This window comes from Lynx rufus, unplaced genomic scaffold, assembly GCF_022079265.1.
Source record: "Lynx rufus isolate CCGP_SWC_20201006 ecotype Redwood Valley unplaced genomic scaffold, mLynRuf1.p SCAF_8, whole genome shotgun sequence".
In the NCBI taxonomy this organism is placed as follows: Eukaryota; Metazoa; Chordata; class Mammalia; order Carnivora; family Felidae; genus Lynx; species Lynx rufus.
The window spans coordinates 18,129,843-18,147,894 of NW_025814896.1; the positions used below are offsets into that span (position 1 = coordinate 18,129,843).

General features: G+C 48.8%; 1 protein-coding gene across 1 annotated transcript in view; it reads left to right on the forward strand.

Moving 5' to 3' along the window:
• The window catches only part of PTPRT (protein tyrosine phosphatase receptor type T), a 787,404-nt gene that overhangs the window by 708,348 nt on the left and 61,004 nt on the right, over positions 1 to 18,052 (forward strand). Inside the window, exons 18-19 of the mRNA XM_047069145.1 lie at positions 3,086 to 3,173; positions 17,331 to 17,407. Coding sequence (XP_046925101.1) covers positions 3,086 to 3,173; positions 17,331 to 17,407 — 165 coding nt within the window. The remainder of the gene's footprint in view (positions 1 to 3,085; positions 3,174 to 17,330; positions 17,408 to 18,052) is intronic.

The following is an 18,052-nucleotide window of genomic DNA, read 5'->3' on the forward strand; positions in this document are numbered from 1 at the left end:
GGCTTGGCAGCTTGTCTGAAACAGCTGGCACTACCTGGCTGGGGGAGGAGGCCCAGGGCTGGAACCTTTGTTCCAGGAGTTAACATGCAAAAGCAAGAACCACATGAGGTCTAGAGATGTCCCGTGCTGGTGCAAGAGGGATGCGGGGTGATGGTCATTTGTAGTGAGGAGTAAGAGGAGGAGGAGAGAGGAGAAAAAGGAGAGACAGGCCCTCCATTTGTAAAATGAGCACTTTCTTACCTCCATAGTACTTTTGTCACACTCACGTTTAGGGCAGAGACTGGTGCCAGAGCCTAGAACCTGCTTAGCTTCTCCTCCAGGGTGCCTGAGGGTTTAGGCCACACAAACAACAAAATGCTGATCACTTAATGGCTGGGAAGACACTCGAGCGCCCCGGTCTGAAACCCTGGGGCGAGCTAAGTCAGAGAACACAGCTTAGCCAGGCAGCCCCTGCAAGGGCCTCCCACCCCGTCTGCATTACACCTGGAATAGCCAGATAGCAGAACGAGCACCAGTTCTACCTACCCAGGCACCACGTAGTTGAGGATCATGGTTATGCTTCTAGAAAAAAAAGGTCAGCAACATACAGCCACAGGCTACATCCAGTCCAATGCCCACCGTTGTAAATACAGCTTCATCAGAACAAAGCCACGCCCATGTGTTTGCATTTTGTCTGTGACTGCATTTGCTCTGCAACAGTAGAGGGTGAGTGGTTACAACAGAGAACGTGGCCTGCAAAGCCCAAGCTGCCCCCTCTCTGACATTACAGAAAGTCTGCCAGCCTCTTCTCTAGAAGACCCACCCAGATTGGCTTATTAACACATGGGAGCCTGGAAGCAAGAAAGGGGGTATCGTGCATGGGCTGGGCTTTGAACAGACAGTGGTCCCGCTTGCCTATAAAACACAGCCCACTGATTGGTGGAATTTCTGACCACTCGGCTCACACACTGCTTGTCTTGGCTGAACATGGTAAGGGATGGATGAGCAAAGGCAAGGCCAGTGCAACAAGATGAGTGGACGCTCCGCTCCCCTGCACTGCAGACAGGGTGCTGTGTAGACGGAGGGCAATGCAAATCCAGCCTCAGAAGCAGTGTGGCACCCATGAGCAGGGCATTCAGCCCACTCTACAGGGTGCAGGGTGGGAACAGAAATCAAAATGTAGCCTGGCCTTCATGCTTCTGCAGACTTCCTAAAGTGGCTCCTGCTCCCTTAAATGCCCATCTTCCTTCCCTGTATAAGTGACTGCCCCCTCCCCTGTGTCTCCGTGACACTTGGCTCAAACTCTGTTGATTGCTCCACGTGGTGGTTGACTTGTCTGTCTCCTCTTGGACTGATGACTCCCATACCTTCCCTCCCCCTGTGACTGTGAACCTCTGCCTCCAGCTTCCTTCTCAGCATCTCAGCTTGGACGTCAAGTAATCAACCAGCCTCAACATGGCTGCTGTTGCCGGAACATCTCAAGAAGCACATTGTCCTCAACAAGGGCGAGCCACTGTTCTGAGCACTTTGTGTACCCAAAACACAGCACAGAATTCCCGCCTCCCCACCTCTCTTTCTCCCCATCTGTTTCTTCTCCATCTCCACAAATGGCCTGGCCCTCCACTCAGTTCTTCAGGCCAGCAGTCTGAGAGTCAGCCTTCACACCCCCTTCCCTCATAGTCCACACCTACAGCAGATGTGTTGGTGGCCTGCCCGTGTCCCCTCTACTCTCAGTGTTCCCACTCATGCTCACTCAATGCCCGCCTTCCAGAAGCACCTGTGGCTTTTCGCCTAAGGACTTCCTTAACACAAAAGAATATGCACACCTTGCCTGCAGAGCATAGCAGAAGTGCCAAGGGATTTCCTAAGAGTTGTCCTCAACCAATGGTATATCGGAATTGATGGGTAAATACTCCAGCATGAGATGGGCCTGTGAGATCAAACCCTGGGTGGACACAGCAGTGACCTGCTCATTGAGGTACCCTGGACCAACTTCCTTCCCTTGATTGCCTCACTTCCCCCAGTCTCCCACCCATGGGCCTTAGGATTGCCTCCCAGATAAGATCTTATATTCAAATGCTTGTTTCCCAGTGTGTTTCTGAGGGAACCAAAATCTGCAATATTCAGTGGAACGTCCTGACAATGATCACTTCTAACCACGTCCACGGCCACCATCCTAGTAAAAGGTCCAAGGTAACATCATTTCTTACCTGGACTATTGCAACAACTTCTTAACTGATCTTCCTCCTTCCTCCCCCGGCCTCGTAGAGCCTGTATCCCATATGTGAGCCAGAGCATGCTTTGTAAAACATAAATCAGATCAGCCAACTGCACGACTCACATCTCTCAGTGGTCTTCCCATCTTACTTAGAGTAATACCCACCTCATTACTGGTGACCACAATGCCTTATATAACCTGAACTGTCCCAGCCTGTCCATTTGCTTCCATCACCACCCTCCCTGCCTCATCCTTGAATATGGTCATTTGTTACCACCTTTGCACCTGCTATTCCCTCTGCCTGGAAGACACATTCTGCTTTTGGCATGACTGGATTTTTTGCATCATTAAGAAGTTAGTTACCTGTTACCTTCTCAGAGAAGCCTTCCAAGACTGTATCATCTAAAGACATTTACATCTTCCATCACTGTCCTTTTCCCTGCTTTTTTCTTTTCTTGCCTCTTTCCGGTATCTAAAATCCCATATGTTTGCTCTTCCATTTGTGATGTCTTCCAGTTGACTGGAAGCTTGAGGGAGACTTTGTCTATTTCTCTGTATCCTGAGTACCTAGAACAGTGCCAGATGCATATTAGGGACTCAATTAAATCTGTCGGATGAACAAATGGGTTAATGAACAAATGACTCCCCTGCTGGGCCAGATTTGGGCCCATGACACGCACAAGACATCAATGGCATTTGAGTCAATGAACAAGTGATTAAGTCCATGGAGGGGCCAAGTCTGTGTTCCCTCCAGGTCACCTCTGAGAACACAGAACCCTTTATACTGAGTCACCCATCCCAATGGGTCTCTTTCTCCGCCTGGCTCAGCAGCACATGGATAAAGTCCTTATTGCAGGCCATTCTAACCACTCTCTCCTTCTCTTTTAGGCCTTGCCAGAGGGGCAGACAGCTTCATGGGACACAGCCAAAGAGGATGAAAACCGCAATAAGAATCGATATGGAAACATCATATCCTGTAAGTGCCCTGAGGGTTTGGGGAGCAGCCAGCTCGGGGCCCAAAGGGGCCCCAGGCTACTCTGGTCACACAGGAAGCACAGTTTGAGGCATCATGACTTCGGCCAGACCCCACTTCTAGGGCTGCAGGTGTTATAAGGTGAGCACCTACCAAGCAGGGCCCGTGTGGGCCAAAACCCTTAGTGGCACTGAGCCTGCAGGAGAGCATGTTTTGTGCAGAGGTAGGGAGGCATGCAAGGTCTTTGCCTTTTGCTCAACAATGAGCTTTAACATTTCTATAATCACCTCTGATGCATAGTTTGATGAAGGCAGTGGTGCAGAGCAGTTAGAGCCCCCCTGGAGTCAGACTGCCTGGGCTTCTACCCCAGCTGTGGTGCCCTGAACACATTACCTCACCTCTCGAAGCTTCAGTTTCTTCACCTTTGAGATGGTAAAAATAATAAAGATAGGGTTGTTTTAAAAAGTTACATAAACCCTTTCACGGTGCCTAGCACCATTACTCTTAGCCATAGAGTTAGTTTCTCAGGGTCACCGATGAGCAGCATGGATAACTTATTCCACCTTCTTTTAACCGGAAATCACCGAATACCCATCTGGGGACATGGAGTAAGCCAGGTTGGTGGGGGATGGGCATGATCGGATGTCCATTTTGGAAAGATCATGAGGGTAGCTGATCGGGAGGGTGGATCTGACTGGGAGAGATTGGAGGCAGAGGGACCAGTCGAGAGGCTACTGCAGTGGTCCCAGCAAAGGATGATGAGGCCTGAACAAGAGCAGTGACAGTACTTGTATGTGACTGTGCCTAATATTCAGTGCTAGAAGGTGAGGGAGGGAGATATTGTAATGGACCTTCACACCATGCACAGGTCACACACAGTATTATCCCTGCCAAATATCAGTCTGTACAGCCTTCAAAGCAACATAAATACAGAGAGAACAAAGTTACCTCATACAAAATGTTGACCACGTGGTCTGACTAGAACAAGAGTCTCTAACAGCCTTTGTCTACCATGATGTAGTCAACCTGAATCTTTTAACATCTCACCAATTGTGTGTATAGCATTTCTGGTCTCAACTCTCAGGATAACCCAGCCTAGCCAAAAAAAAAAAAAAAAAAAGAGGAGGGGAAAAAAGGACCCTGAATAACAAATTATTTCTAGCATAGTTCAGTGTTTTGTTTTGTTTAACTGTCTAGACATTGCCTAAGAAAAAAACTTGGAGGAAGAAGGCATAAGATACAGGCAGCTTGCAAAGGAAGAAAGAGGCAGAAGTTTTAGCTTAGCTGTTTCCTGTGCTGATTTAGGAATGGGCTATGAATGGTAGAACTAATCAGAAAACACTTATAATTTGTCTCTTGGAAGATAGTAATGCAGGCAGGAAGATTTCTTGCAAGTGAAGTGTTGGAAAGAGATGCTCAAACAATCAGGAAATGTATTATTAAGACCTGTGATGCGTGAGCTCCCTCTGAGCCAGCCCTGTGCTGGGCCCTCAATCTCTGCTCCCAGGGTCCCGTTCCAGGCACACGTAGCTTCTCGCTCTGACCATCCTCTGCTTCAACACCGTGCAAACCATGTCCTAAAATACCTGGTCCCTTGTCTGTTCCCCCTATAAGACTGTGAGTTTAGGTAGGGTTCACTAAATTATAGGCTGTGAAACCTTAGGTGACTATGCCAAAACTTAGTCTTCTCTCTGTAAAATGGATACAACAATGTCTTCCTCCCAAGGTGTTGTGCAGACAAGAAAAGATAAATGACTAGAACATAGTGAAGAGACAGACCCTGCCTCCCTGAGAGGCAAGAATATCCAGAGTGGGCCAGGCATCCAGGCAAAAGCCTGTGGGGGCCAAGGATGAGAAGCCGAGCCAAGCTGTGTATCTTCCAGACTTCCCTCCTCATCCTCAGCACCCAGTACCTTGGCTGTGCCATTGTCCTCTCTCAACTGAACTCTTCCCAAGCCTTCGTCCTGATGATGCACATCTAATCTGACCCCCACCTTCCACCTATCTGGTATCTGACAGAAGCCAGCAGGACCTCCTCAAAACGTGAATTGGATCCTGTCATTTTCCTACTGAAAACCCTTCAACTGCCTTTCCTTCATTTCTAATTTTTTTCCACTTGGCATTTTTTTAAATGTAACATTTATTTTTTGAGAGACAGAGTGTAAGCAGGGGAGGGGCAGAGAGAGAGGGAGACACAGAATCTGAAACAGGCTCCAGGCTCTGAGCTGAGAGCACAGAGCCCAACATGGGGCTCAAACTGATGAGCTGTGAGATCATGACCTGAGCTGAAGTCGGATGCTTAACCGACTGAGCCACCCAGGTGCCCCTCTTTCCTTCCATTCTAAGCACTTCCTACCCAAAGGCCCTCAGCCACCTCTCCACTCCCACTCCATACTCTGTGTTCTCCATCACAGTTTCCTCAGCTAAGCCATACTTCATTCAGTCCCTTGAGCTTTCTGTGCTCATTCATGCCATAGGGTCTTTGCACATTCTGTTCTATCAAAGTGCCCTTCCCTCCTCTCTTTGCTCTGCTAAGTTCTACTTATTCTTCAGATCCTACTTGGTCACCATTTCCTCAGGGAATTCTTCTGACCCTTCACATTTGGTCAAAACCTCATTATTCATTATTCACTCCTTGAGCACAATGTATGTCTTATCATCACTGTGATTTGAGAGGCATTTGGATGATTGTCCGTTGACTGGCTGTTTTCCTCACTGAAAAATAGATGCTGTGTGACAGCAGGTGGATGACTGTCTTATACTTCTGTGTCCCCAAACCTGGCATATGACTGGAACTTAGTAAATAGGAACTTAATGTTGGCAAGCAGACGCTCTGCAAAACCCCAAAGGGCTTGAGCCATGAACCTCTCCCTTCTGGCTTCTCAAGTAAAATAGAAAATACGCAGGAAGGTTGGAGGGAGAAAGACTGGAATCGGACAATGTGGGGCACGGTGATATGCTGGTAAGGAAGATGGTCCTGAGCCTGGGTGGGGGCAGAGACACGAGACACAGGAAGGGGCAGAAAGAGAACAGCCCTGTCCTCTGTGAGAGCTGTACCTTGGACGCAGGATTCCAGGTAGCAAGGAAAAACAATGAAAGGGATTAAACTCCACCACTGGGGGTGCAGAAGATGCTATCAGCACGTGTCCCACCCACACCCCACAGCCTCACCAGCAGGCGGTCTGGCATCCTGGACCAAGACTAGGGTGAGCAGGCGAGGCACCCACAGTGCAACATTCAAGGAGATGCCACCCTCGGCTGCAGGACCCTGAGAGCGAGCGCCCCCTTGAGGTGTGTACCCTGGATACCTCACTCGATTCCCCCTCGTGCTGCCCTGTCTGCCTTTCTTCACCTGAGGGCTTGCTGCAAAGCTGGGGCAGGACTCTCCGTGCACAAGGCAGTCTCTCCCTGGCCGGTGAAGTAGCCCAGCTCCTCGCTATCCCACGGAGGCTGTGTTCTCCACCTTTTCCAGACCCCACAGGGACTGGGCAGCAGCTGTCCACCACAGGAACGAGCTTGAAAACTCCCCCTTATGGGGGCTACCTCCTCGGCCATCTCACTGTCCCTTCCTCACTGCTGCCCCTGCTCCTTTATAAACTATGTGCCCTGGAACCCTCTTCTCACATCCACTTCTGGGCAAACCGAGAGGAGGCAGAGGGAATTCAGACACCTAACGATACCACCTTGACGGGCTGGAACAAGCCTGAATCTCAAGGGTCAGTAATTCTACAGTATACTGTGGCCGGAGTGGGTCTGCGCTCAATACAAAAGGAGACAGTATCAGGCAACCAGTGCGTTCAAAAGCCCTGGAAGACATACCGGGGAACTGAGCAAAGAAAGAGTCCTGGAATTGAAACGAGAAAGGTGAAAAGAGAAACAGCCCGGAGGAACAGGAAGTGTTCCTGCCCTTGTATGTGTCCCTCCCTAAGGCAAAGTCTGCCGTGGTTTGATAAATAGAAATATTCTTGGCACAAGAAGAAAACCGGGTGTGATTAGCATCTTAAGGAACCCAGAGCTCCGGGAGGCTGGAGTGGAGGACAAAGGCCCAGGCCAGGAGGACAGAAAAGATTAAAGGGGGGAGAGAAGGAGGGAGGGCACTGCCTGCAAATGAAACAATGAAAGAGAATCCCTGGCTAAATAACCCCTTTCTTCCAAATGAGGCTGTTCAGAATTTAGTAACAGAGACAGTGGGGCTTCCAAGGGGTGAAAGCGGCAAGGAAGCGAAAGGGAAGGAAATGAATGGGGAAACAGAACAAAGAATTCTTTGCTCTCAAGCAGCTCTGGGCAGAGACTGTGGACAAGGGGAAATTTCTAGAATACCAAAGCATTCCCATGCAGAAGTTCTGGTGGGGGCTTCCTGGACTGCTGGAAAGAAGTTACACTGAGGACAGGAAGTGAGCTCAGGGGTTGCCAATGTCATCAAATGAGGCTCCCCTTCTGGGATCCATCAGGGTCCCAGCAGGAAACAGACGGGACCCTCAAGTAGGATGATTTGAACAGAATTTAATCAAATGTTGTTTGTATAAAGGTGGGAGCTAGTTCTAAGGAGATGGCAAGGAACAGTGCAGTGCTTGAGGCTAAATACTCCCAAGGAGAAGCTGCCAGGACCCCAGAAAGAGAGAGGTCCTGGCCGGAGGCGTGGCCCTCAGGGGCATTGCAGCCAGCCCCAGGTGACCCCAGCAAGCAGGGCTGAGGAAATGAGCACCTTGATGGAGTTCTCTGCTCATCCGGTCTTCTGCAGGTGCTTTGCCATTGGCCACACCCAACCCAAAGCCAGAGAATAAGGGAATCTGCAGACCTCATCCACTTGGCCCCCGTGTACTGGAATATTGGACATGGCTCCAGGCAGAGGTGGGGTTCTGCTCTCAGTTCAGCCCTTGACCTTCTGCATGTGACCTTCAGCGAGGTCACTTCATCTCTCTGCCCCTCAGTTTCTCCATGCACAGAGGGCAAATTAAGATGAATGAAAACCAAATCTAAATGTGGTATACAGAGACTTTTAAACCCCGCTGAGACTTAGTCCAGCCTCTTTGAATTCACAGGCAAGGAGCGGCGGTCCAGAGATGTAGAGTCCCTGCCCAGGTCACACAGCAAGTGTACAGGACAGCCACAGCCAGCACTCTGGTCTCGTGCTGTCAGGGTCCCACATGGTCCCTGGCAAGGAGTCCTTCTGCATCAAAATACATCATGTTCTTGGTGCAGGTGGTGGGGGGCAGATGGGACATGCTAAGGGCTCTAACGTCAGAAAAATGGCAGGCTGGGATGAGCAATTCAGAGAGGCCATTCTCACTTCCAGGGAGGAACCCAGATTCGGAATAAACCCAGAGGCTTTTCTCTGCTGACTCCTGGGAGACAGCACTGGGATGACAAAATGGGTGCCTTTTTCAGTGCTCCCAACACTTGGCCCCCTCTTCTCCTTTGCAGTCTCTGAGGGTGGCCCTTGCCTGGGTCCCACAAATGGGTGCTAGGGCAGAAGTCATCAGTGCCCTTGTTCATCACAGGACTTGTTCTGGCCGCTGGAGGTCCCTCTACCGGCTTGCAGGGCAGGCCGGAGATGCTAGGACGCGAACCTTCCCCAGGAGCAGCCCCGAGCCACTGACAGGGAGCGGGTGCTCCCACACTGGCCACTGTCCCCTCAGACGGAAAGACTCACTGGAGCTTCCAGCAGGACGAAGCCACAGCTGTCTGCGGTGGCAGCTTGCTTGAAGACACATCCCTTACCAGATGCCTTCCTTTCTCCGTGTCCTTCCCATTCACCTTCCCAGCGTCACCTCCCATACCAGCTACTTGCGCTCAAATCCTTGTCTCAGCTTCTGCTTCCAAAGGAACCTGAATGAGAAACCCTCCTCCTTCCCTCCAGAGAGTTCCCTCATTGACTGGGTGAAGGCTGGACAGCCTGCTTAGGATGAAGCAGTAAGTGCATCAGGTAGGCCGCTGTGCCTGTGACTTCTCCAGGCGCTCTGCCCCGCCAGGCCTGACCCCTCTGCCTGCCAAAGGCTCCATCTAGGGCCCTGCAGAGGGGAGCCGCCCAACCCAGCCAGCACGGAATGGGCAGAACAAGGAGGTATGGAGACCGTCGGGCTGTTTCCCTCCCCTTCCCCAGCCACCCTCTCTCTTGATAATGGTAATTCAATCAAGATTGAATGTGCAGACCTTTAGCTTCAATGAGGTACCCAGGCAGTCTCAACAGAATTGTCTCCCTCCTCCCTACCCACTCGTGCAAGATGATGGCATTAACATTTCCAATCCTTCTAGGAAATGATTTTTCAGCTCCGCAGTTCATCGTAATGAGCCAAATCTCTTTTCTCTGAAAAATTACACCTTTTCTTTACCTTCCTCAGTGCCCGGAAGACAGGAAGAAAGAACATCATATATCCAAGTGATATTCTCTCCCCAGCCCCACCTCTCTCAAGTGATTCTCTCTTTAAGTGGATTCTACTCAAGAAGACCCATTTGTTGGGTTACTTTTGGTGGGGGAGGAGGGGAGGAGAGGTTGTGGTTTGTCTGCAGAGTGAGAGCTGCAGGCAGGAGGAAATAGCCCTCTCCTGCGGGGTGGGTGTGGCAACACAGTGGGATGGGCAGTGTTGGGACCGGAACTGGCATGGAAGGGGTAGATAGGGGCAGTGGGTCTTGGGGTTCCAGGAGGAGTAGGGATCCCACCACTCTATGAGAAAGCTCTCGATCCTACACCTTCTCCTGAGTTGTTAAACTTCTTGGAGCCTTGAGTTTCTCATCCATAAAGTGGGGTGATGATATTTAGAGAGACTTCACAGGGTTACTATGAGAATCAAGTGGCTGAACCTCCATAAGCTTCTAAAATAGTACCTGGAAGGAACATCCTACTCATTGCACATGGGTAAGTTCCTCTGCCTCACCACCCAACACGGGCTGGGTCTCCAGTCTCAGGGCCCAATTCCAGTAAGATCGTTTGGCCTTTCCCAAGACAGATTGAAGTGAATAACCAGGGCACTTCGATGCTACATAATTGGACACCGATCTGCACACCCAGACGTGAGGGCGCATCAGCGTCTCCTAGGGGGCTTGTTAAACTGTGTATTTCTGGGCCCCACACTGCAGTTTCTGGCTCAGCAGGTCTGGGCTGGGACTCAAGAATTTGCATTTCTAACAAGCTCCCAGGCATTGCTGAAGCTGTTGGTCAAGAGACTACATTTTGAGGACCACTGATCTAGAATAATAATTAAACCGAATTTACATATTTGTTTTTGATTTCTTATAACACCCCAGGTGCTTTCATATCTTACCTCTTTTAATCCTTGCAATATATCTACAAAGGAAGATTTGATTTTGATGTTATAGTTGGATAAATGGAGGCTCAGGGAAGGTAAGGAACATGCCCCAGGTGATATGGTTGGTCTGTGACAGAGCTCCTGCCTGCCCCCAGAGTCTACCTGATCCCTTAGTCTCTCCTGCGGAAGACAGGGCTGGCCACCAATCTGGGCACAGGGCAGAATGGATCTGCGGGTGGGGTAAAGGGTCAGCTCTGGGGAGAGGCGGAAATTTGAGCCCAGGATCCAGGCACACTCTGCCAGTTCTGTGCACAGGAAAGAGCCTTGCACCCGAGGCCAGGTTACCTAAAATCAGCTGAATGGCTTTTGAGTAAGGGGCCCTGCCCCTTTCTGGTTCCCAGCCTCTCAGACACAATTATAATAATTATTGAGTACCTGCTGGGTGCCACACACTGTGGACGACTTCAGTAAATAGGGTGCCCTTCCCTAAATAGGATGTGAAGAGGGGAGCCACAGGTTAATCAGGTCGTCACAGAAATACAGCTGTTCTAAGAGCTCTGAAGATAAGTACAGGGAGCTCTCAGAGTCTGGAGTAAAGAGATCATAGGAAACTTCCTGAGTAAGGAACACTGCGCTGAGACCTGAAGAATGAGATGTTCCCAGACTTATGGAGGTAGGTTGGGGGTGTTCCTTTACATGTGCAAAGGCCCTGTGGTCAGAGTAGACATTGTGCATTTGAGCAACGGAAAAAAGAGCATAGTTATCAGCTTAGTGTTTAGGGAGGGAGATATGAGGCTGGACTGGGAAGTGGGTCCCAAACCATCAGATCATGCAAAGCCGCATGGGCTCTGGTGAGGCTTTGTTCCTTGTTAGTGGTGCCCTGAGCGGATTCATACCAGCTTGCAAGAACAGATTGTTAAATTTTCAGGAATCTTGTGAGCTAGTTGATGCCATGTTGGTAGCTTGAAATTAGTCGTGGTGGGAGTATTTATACCACAGAAATCAGCAGACTGTACCAATCAGGGCCTTTTTTTCCCTCCAGAGAGCTGTTTGTTAAACATTTAGCAGCATACCACTGGTCTTTGTCTTAAAATGACAAGAAACAGATTGATTCCAGAGGGACAGTGTTTCTGTTCCCCTGGCGTTGTGTTCGAGGGAGCTCTTTGGATCTCTATAGAGTCAATGCAGTTATGTCTCCCCTTCTCTAGCTGCCACCCGTTGTCTTCTCCCCACAAGCCCATCCTTGCCCGTCTCCCACCTCAGCTGAGAACCAGGTGGGGCCAGCCTCTGCTCACCTCACCACGGAGGGGTCTGCTTCTCCTCCGTATGACTCTTCTCAACTCCTCTCCTTGTCTGGAATATCAAACGAGGAGTACCAAATTAGCTGTTTCTCAGGCTTGCGAAATGTAGATAGAGCATAATGAACATTCTGGGCTGCCTGTAAATTACCTTGTATAAACTCCTTCCCATCGCCCGCTGCCCCATCTTTCTCCATGTGCCTGTGGATAAACACAATTTTTTATCCTTCTAATTATATAAAGTTAGAAGGAGAAGGGGATGCAGAATAATATTAGCATCTCCCAGAAGGAATAAATAAACCATGAGGACACTGCTACCCCTTGCAGTCCCTTTCTGGGGAGCCTATGGCTGAATTCTGCCCTTTAAAGTGTACGTGCAGTAGCTCCTTGCCTCCACAGAAGATGAATTTTCATTTGGTACCGAAGGGCAAATGGGAACACTACATTTCTTAGCATCTCAGCCCTCCGCTCACAGCCTGCCTCACATCCAGCCCAGAGCCACCGTTTATTAATCATCTGCTTCATACCAGGCACTGTCCTAGCACTGTTTTTTTTTTAGAGCAGTCTTAGGTTTCAGAGGAAGGGAGCAGAACATACAAGAATTCCCATATACTGCCTCCCTCCCACCTACATTCAGATTCCCCTATTATTAACACTGTGTGTGAGTGTGATACATGTGTTACAATTGATGAGCCATTATTATTGGCTAAAGCCCGCAGTTTACATTAGAGTCTATTCTTTGTGTTATGTAGTTCAAAGGGATTTTGAAAATGTACAATGACAGGTATTGATCACAGTATCGTACAGAATAGTTTCACTGTCCTAAAACTCCCCTGTGCTCCACCTGTTCATCCCCCAACCTAGTCCCTGACAACCGCTGATCTTTTTCCTGTGTCCATACTGGAACGTCCCAGAGTTGGAATCACACAGTCTGAAGCCTTTTCAGACTGGTTTGTTTCACTTAGCGGTATGCATTTAAGTTTCCTCCATGTCTTCTCATGGCTTGATAATTTATCTCTAAATATCACTGAATGATATTCCACTCTATGGATATACTACATTTGTTTACCCATTTATATATTGAAGGACATCTTGGTTGTTTTCTAAGTTTTGGCAGTTGTGAGTAAAGCTGCTATAAACATTTGTGTGCAGGTTTTTGTGTGGACATAAGTTTTCAACTCATTTGGGTGACTACCAGAGACAGCAATTGCTGGGATCTCATATGATAAGAATATTTTTAGTTTTGAAAGAAACTGCCAAACTGTCTCCCAAAGTGGCTGTACCATTTTGCATTCCCACCATGAATGAACAAGAGTTCCTGTTGCTCCGCATCCTCACCAGCATTTGATGTTGTCCGTGTTCTGGATTTGGGCCATTGTAGTAGGCGTGTAGAGGTATCTCATTATGGTTTTCATTTGAAATGCCCTAATGACGTATGATGTTGAACACTTTTGATACACCTGCTTGCCATCTGTGTATCTTTTTTGCTGGGGTGTCTGTTCAGATCTTTTGCCCAACTTTTAACGCGTTATTTTCTTGTTGTTGAATTTGAGAGTTCTTTGTATATTGTGGATACGAATCCTTTATCTGATATGTCTTCTGCAAATATTTTCTCCCAGTCCATGGCTTGTCTTTTCATTCTCTTCATTCCGTCACACTTTTCATGCCTGCATTTTCTCATGTAATCTTCCCAGCACTCCATGAGCTATACAGTATTGATTCTACTTTGCTAAGGAACCCAAGCTAAGAGAGATCAATTGACTTACTAAGTGGTAGGGCTAAGATATGAACCCAGATCTGACCCTCAGCTCCATGCCTCACATCGTCAGTGTATCCCACTTGCCACAGGTTAGCACATGCGGGAACGAATTTTTGTCCTTTCATAATAAAATGGCCTTTTGTAGACTCAGAAAATAGAGCTACCCTGTATTTGGATGCCTTGCAGAGCCCAACATGGGTACTTGTGTCTGAGTACCTTTATACGGCATGGAGAGCCCTCTGTAACCTAACCCCTGCCTGCCTCCTCTCTCTCTTCTCCTGTTGCTAGTCTCCTCACACTGTGTCCACAAGACAGGAAGCGGTTTTCAGCCTCCCTGAGTGCTTGCTTTTTCAAGAGTACTGCCTTCACTCTTGCTGTTCCCTCTGATGAAAAGATTCTTTCTCATTGTCCACTGGTCAAGGCTTGACCACTTCTCTTTTTTAATCTGGGAGAGAGAGAGAGAGAGAGAGAGAGAGAGAGAGAGAGAGAGTGTGTGTGTGTGTGTGTGTGTGTGTGTGTGTGAGCGGGGGAGGGGCAGAGAGGGAGAGAGAATCCCAAGCAGGCTCTGTACTGTCAGCATAGAGCCAGATGGTATAGTTGGATAACCGTGAGATCATGACCTGAGCTGAACTTAAGACTCAGACACTCAGCCGGCTGAGCCACCCAGGCACCCCAAGCCTTACCCACTTTTAATTCACATAGTACTTCACAAAGCCCTCCCGTCTCCACTTTCTAGACTTTGAAGCTCTACTTCTGTGTACAGTCTGCTTCCCGAACCACACTGACAGATTTCTTAAGCATGTGTATCACTTTGGTGGCACTCCCTTAGGCCAGCCAGCCTGTACGTAGTAGGTTCTTCGTGAGTGAATGAAGAGAAGAAATTGACAAATACCGTCATCTGGTGCATAGAGGCCCCTTTCACCTTTGAGAATATATAACTTAAATTTTGTTTCTTTTTGATTTTTTAAATCGTTTTTGCCTTCAGATTTTAAGTTTCATTTTAGGTTAAGAAAATTCTTCTCAACATTTTAAACCAGAATTTCTGTTTCCAGTGCTGTAGACCCCAGGGGCAGTCATAACTCAATAAATAAAGGAGATGTTTGAATCAATAAGTCATTAGTGAGACCAATGAGTGAAAACACAATGTGTGTTTTTACTTTTTTAGGGCTTACAGTTTCTTTTTAAGTTTGTCTGTTTGTTTGTTTGTTTGTTTGTTTGTTTAGAGAGGAAGAGAGAGAACCAGTGGGGGAGGGGCAGAGAGGTGGGGTGGGAGGGACAAATGAGCCAAAGCAGGCTCTGTGCTGACAGCAGCAAGCCCAATGTGAGGTTCAAATTCACAAACTGTGAGATCATGACCTGAGCTGAAGTCAGATGCTTAACTGACTGAGCCACCCAGGCGCCCCAAGGCTTACAGTTTCTGTAACCATTGGTAACAGGGCTTACCAGCCCCAGCTGGGACTCGGTTGCTGGGCCTTTCCTGAGTCCTTGCCGGAGCAGGGGGTCCCCCTGGAAGCCCCACTTCCAGGGGCTAGAATGCTGCAGGAGCTGGGACCGGCCATTTGCACAGACTTCAGGAGCAGAAGTCCAGGGACAGCACCTTGTGCGGGTGGAGCTGGGGTTCAGGGTGAGAGGGACCTGAGCTAGAATCCCAGCTTTGCCACTCACGGGCTGTATAACGTTGGCAACTTACTTAACCTCTTTGAGCCCCTGTTTCTTCATCCGTGAAGTGGGAAGGAAAAAAATACCATATCATTATGGCCTTACTGTAGTAATCTACAGAGCTACGTTGAGGAATTAAGGATTGAGTGAGATCACGTGTGTAGAGTCTGATACCTGCATGAACTCCATAAAGGTGCACTTCACACCCCACTCCCCCCAGCAAAGGGATGCATTAGACCTCCCCCCTGTTTCCTCTAGCTGCTTCCACCGAAACTCTTGCCCATGATGAGTAAGAAAAGTGGCATCTGGTATATCTCTGTGTCTATCATAGTGCCTGGCAAATGACACATGCTCAATTAATAATTTTTAATTATTTAATTAATGGATATGAAATAGTGTCCTGTCCATTCCCAGGCCTGTTTGTCCATCCTAGGACCCATTCCTGGCCTTCTCCTGTTCAACCCCTGCAGGCTTCATTTCTCAGTCTCTTTGCTAGCTGGCCTCCAGCTGGGTTTGACCAAGGCCGTGCACTGGTGAGAGACTGGAAGGCAGGGAAAGGAAGAAGCCGGAGTACTTCTTCTCCTCTGTCCCAATCGCAGACACCTCCTATAGCAGCGAGTGAGGCTCCTCTTTTTCTCCAGCTCCCCCCCGCCCCAGAGAGGCCCACGGGCTCTAGCTTCCATGGTGGGGCTGTAGCCCCCAGCTCGGATAACCTCGCCTCCTCTCTCCGTGCCGCCATCCCTAGGGAGGCAGTGTCTCCCTGCTGGTGCTGATCTCTGAGTTACCACCGCCTCTATTTGCCCTGTCAGCTCTTCCATCACCAGGTGACCCCTTGTCTGGCATTAATTCTCTCTGCCATGTGCGCTTGAAGCAGTTTCCAAAACCCTGCTTAGACCTCCGCTTTGGAAGCAGGAGTTTCTGAGCTCAGAGTTAGGAGAACCCCACGCTCAAGTTCCACCATCCATGGACCATGTGGCTAGTCAGTCGTCCTGAGCCTCAGTTTCCTCATTTGTAGCGAGGGCTACACTGCTTGTCTCACAGGATCCTGAAGTGATCCACTCGTATGCTCACCAAGGATTTGTGGAGCTCCGAAGGCACAGAGGATGGAACAGGGAACAGAGCAATAGTGTCCCTGTTCTCAGGGGCTTCCGGTTAGTAGCAGTAGATGTGCATGGAAACTGCAGAGTGCTTCATGAGTCTTAGCAGGACAAGCTGACCCCACTCCCTGACCCCAGGGACGCTTGTGGGGAGCACTCCAGCCCACTGGCTGGGAACCCTGGCCTAGACTGGACCGTGAATGCAGTGACTTACAGTGGTGGGCACACAGTCACCTGGACAGCAAGCTGAGCCCCTCCTCCAACCAGACCCAACCAGGGTGTTTCGTTTTTGTGTGTCTCTTAGCATGGCAGAGTGCACTTTAGTTAATTGTAAAGGATTAGCCTGATTCTTCCGTACAAGGGGTTTTTTCATAGTTTTTATTTGATGTTATTTGAAGTAAGCATGCCATTGACTAAACCTTGCAAATCTTGTTTATGCCTGGATTGGGTTTGAAAGGGTATTCTCTGTAACATGACTTTTGGTTATTGATGATCTCTTTTATAATGATGTAAGCCATCTTCACTTGAATGATTGTATTGGTAACAGTATGTAGCCAACAATCTACTTGCACCAATACCCCAAGAGGCAAAAGAACAGCATTTGTGCACATGTGGAAAATAGGTAAAGTTGCCATTTTTCAGCAAAGCAGGAAAGCGGAGCATGTTAGTCCAGATCCAACACTTCTCACTTCCTAAGTGTTTTGATCTCTCTTGCACTGTCCTATGAAGAAGGTATTTCTACCTCCCTATTAATGACAAAATCACTAAGACTTAAAGGAGCAGGTGACTCACCCAGATAGGTAATGACAGAACCAGAAGGACAGGCGGAAACAAAGAGAAGGCGCACACAGTGCTTTTTAAGGCACAGTGATCTCCCTGAGCCTCAACTGCCTCATCTGTAAATGGGTATAATAACTGCAGGTGGGACCAGGGGTCAAATGAGAGAGTAAGAAAGCAGTATGATGCCCCTATTGCTGATACATGGCAGCTCTTCAGGAGGGTAGTGCTGGCCCCTCACCGGCAGGCCTCTTACCACCCACCCCCTTGTTTTCTGCTCTCTCTCTCTCTCTCTCTCTCTCTCTCTCTCTCTCTCTCTGCAGATGACCATTCCCGAGTGAGGCTGCTGGTGCTGGATGGAGACCCGCATTCCGACTACATCAACGCCAACTACATTGATGTGAGAGTCTTCATGGGGCTGGGCGGCTGGGCTCTGGGGCCGGTTACAGCAGGCTCAAGATGGATGGCTGTCTGTCCCCCAGACGCTCCCCCACAAAGTGGCCCTCCCAGAACATGTCCAGATGCAATTAGCATAACCCAAGTTGATGATCCGTCTAAAATCGCATCCTCTTTCAGGCTGGCTGGAGTAGCCTACTCTGTGGGGTCCCAGGACAGCTGCCCATCTTGTTCATTCACCCATTAATTCATTTGTATGTGTGTCTGTTTGTCCATTCATTCATTCATTTGAAGGTATAACCATTTATGCACCACAAATTTAAAAGCGCCTGCTGTGTGCCAGATGCTCTGGGAACCATAAAGCTAAAAGTGCCATGGTCTCTACCCTTTAAAACCTGAGCAGGAAGATAAGCTATGCACATCAATAATTCCAGGGCAAACGGAAAGTGGTAAGTGTCATATGTTCAGATAAAATGCTGCAGGGATTCAGAGGACGGGGAAAAAAATCTCTTCTTCCATCAGGAATGCAAGATGTGATGTGAACCAAACTTCAAGCATGGGAAGAACTTAAAATTAAAGAGGGAAAATGGGCCTCTGGTTAGAAAAGCACAAGCCAAAATGTCGCAGCTGGAAGCAGAGGGTGTGTGCA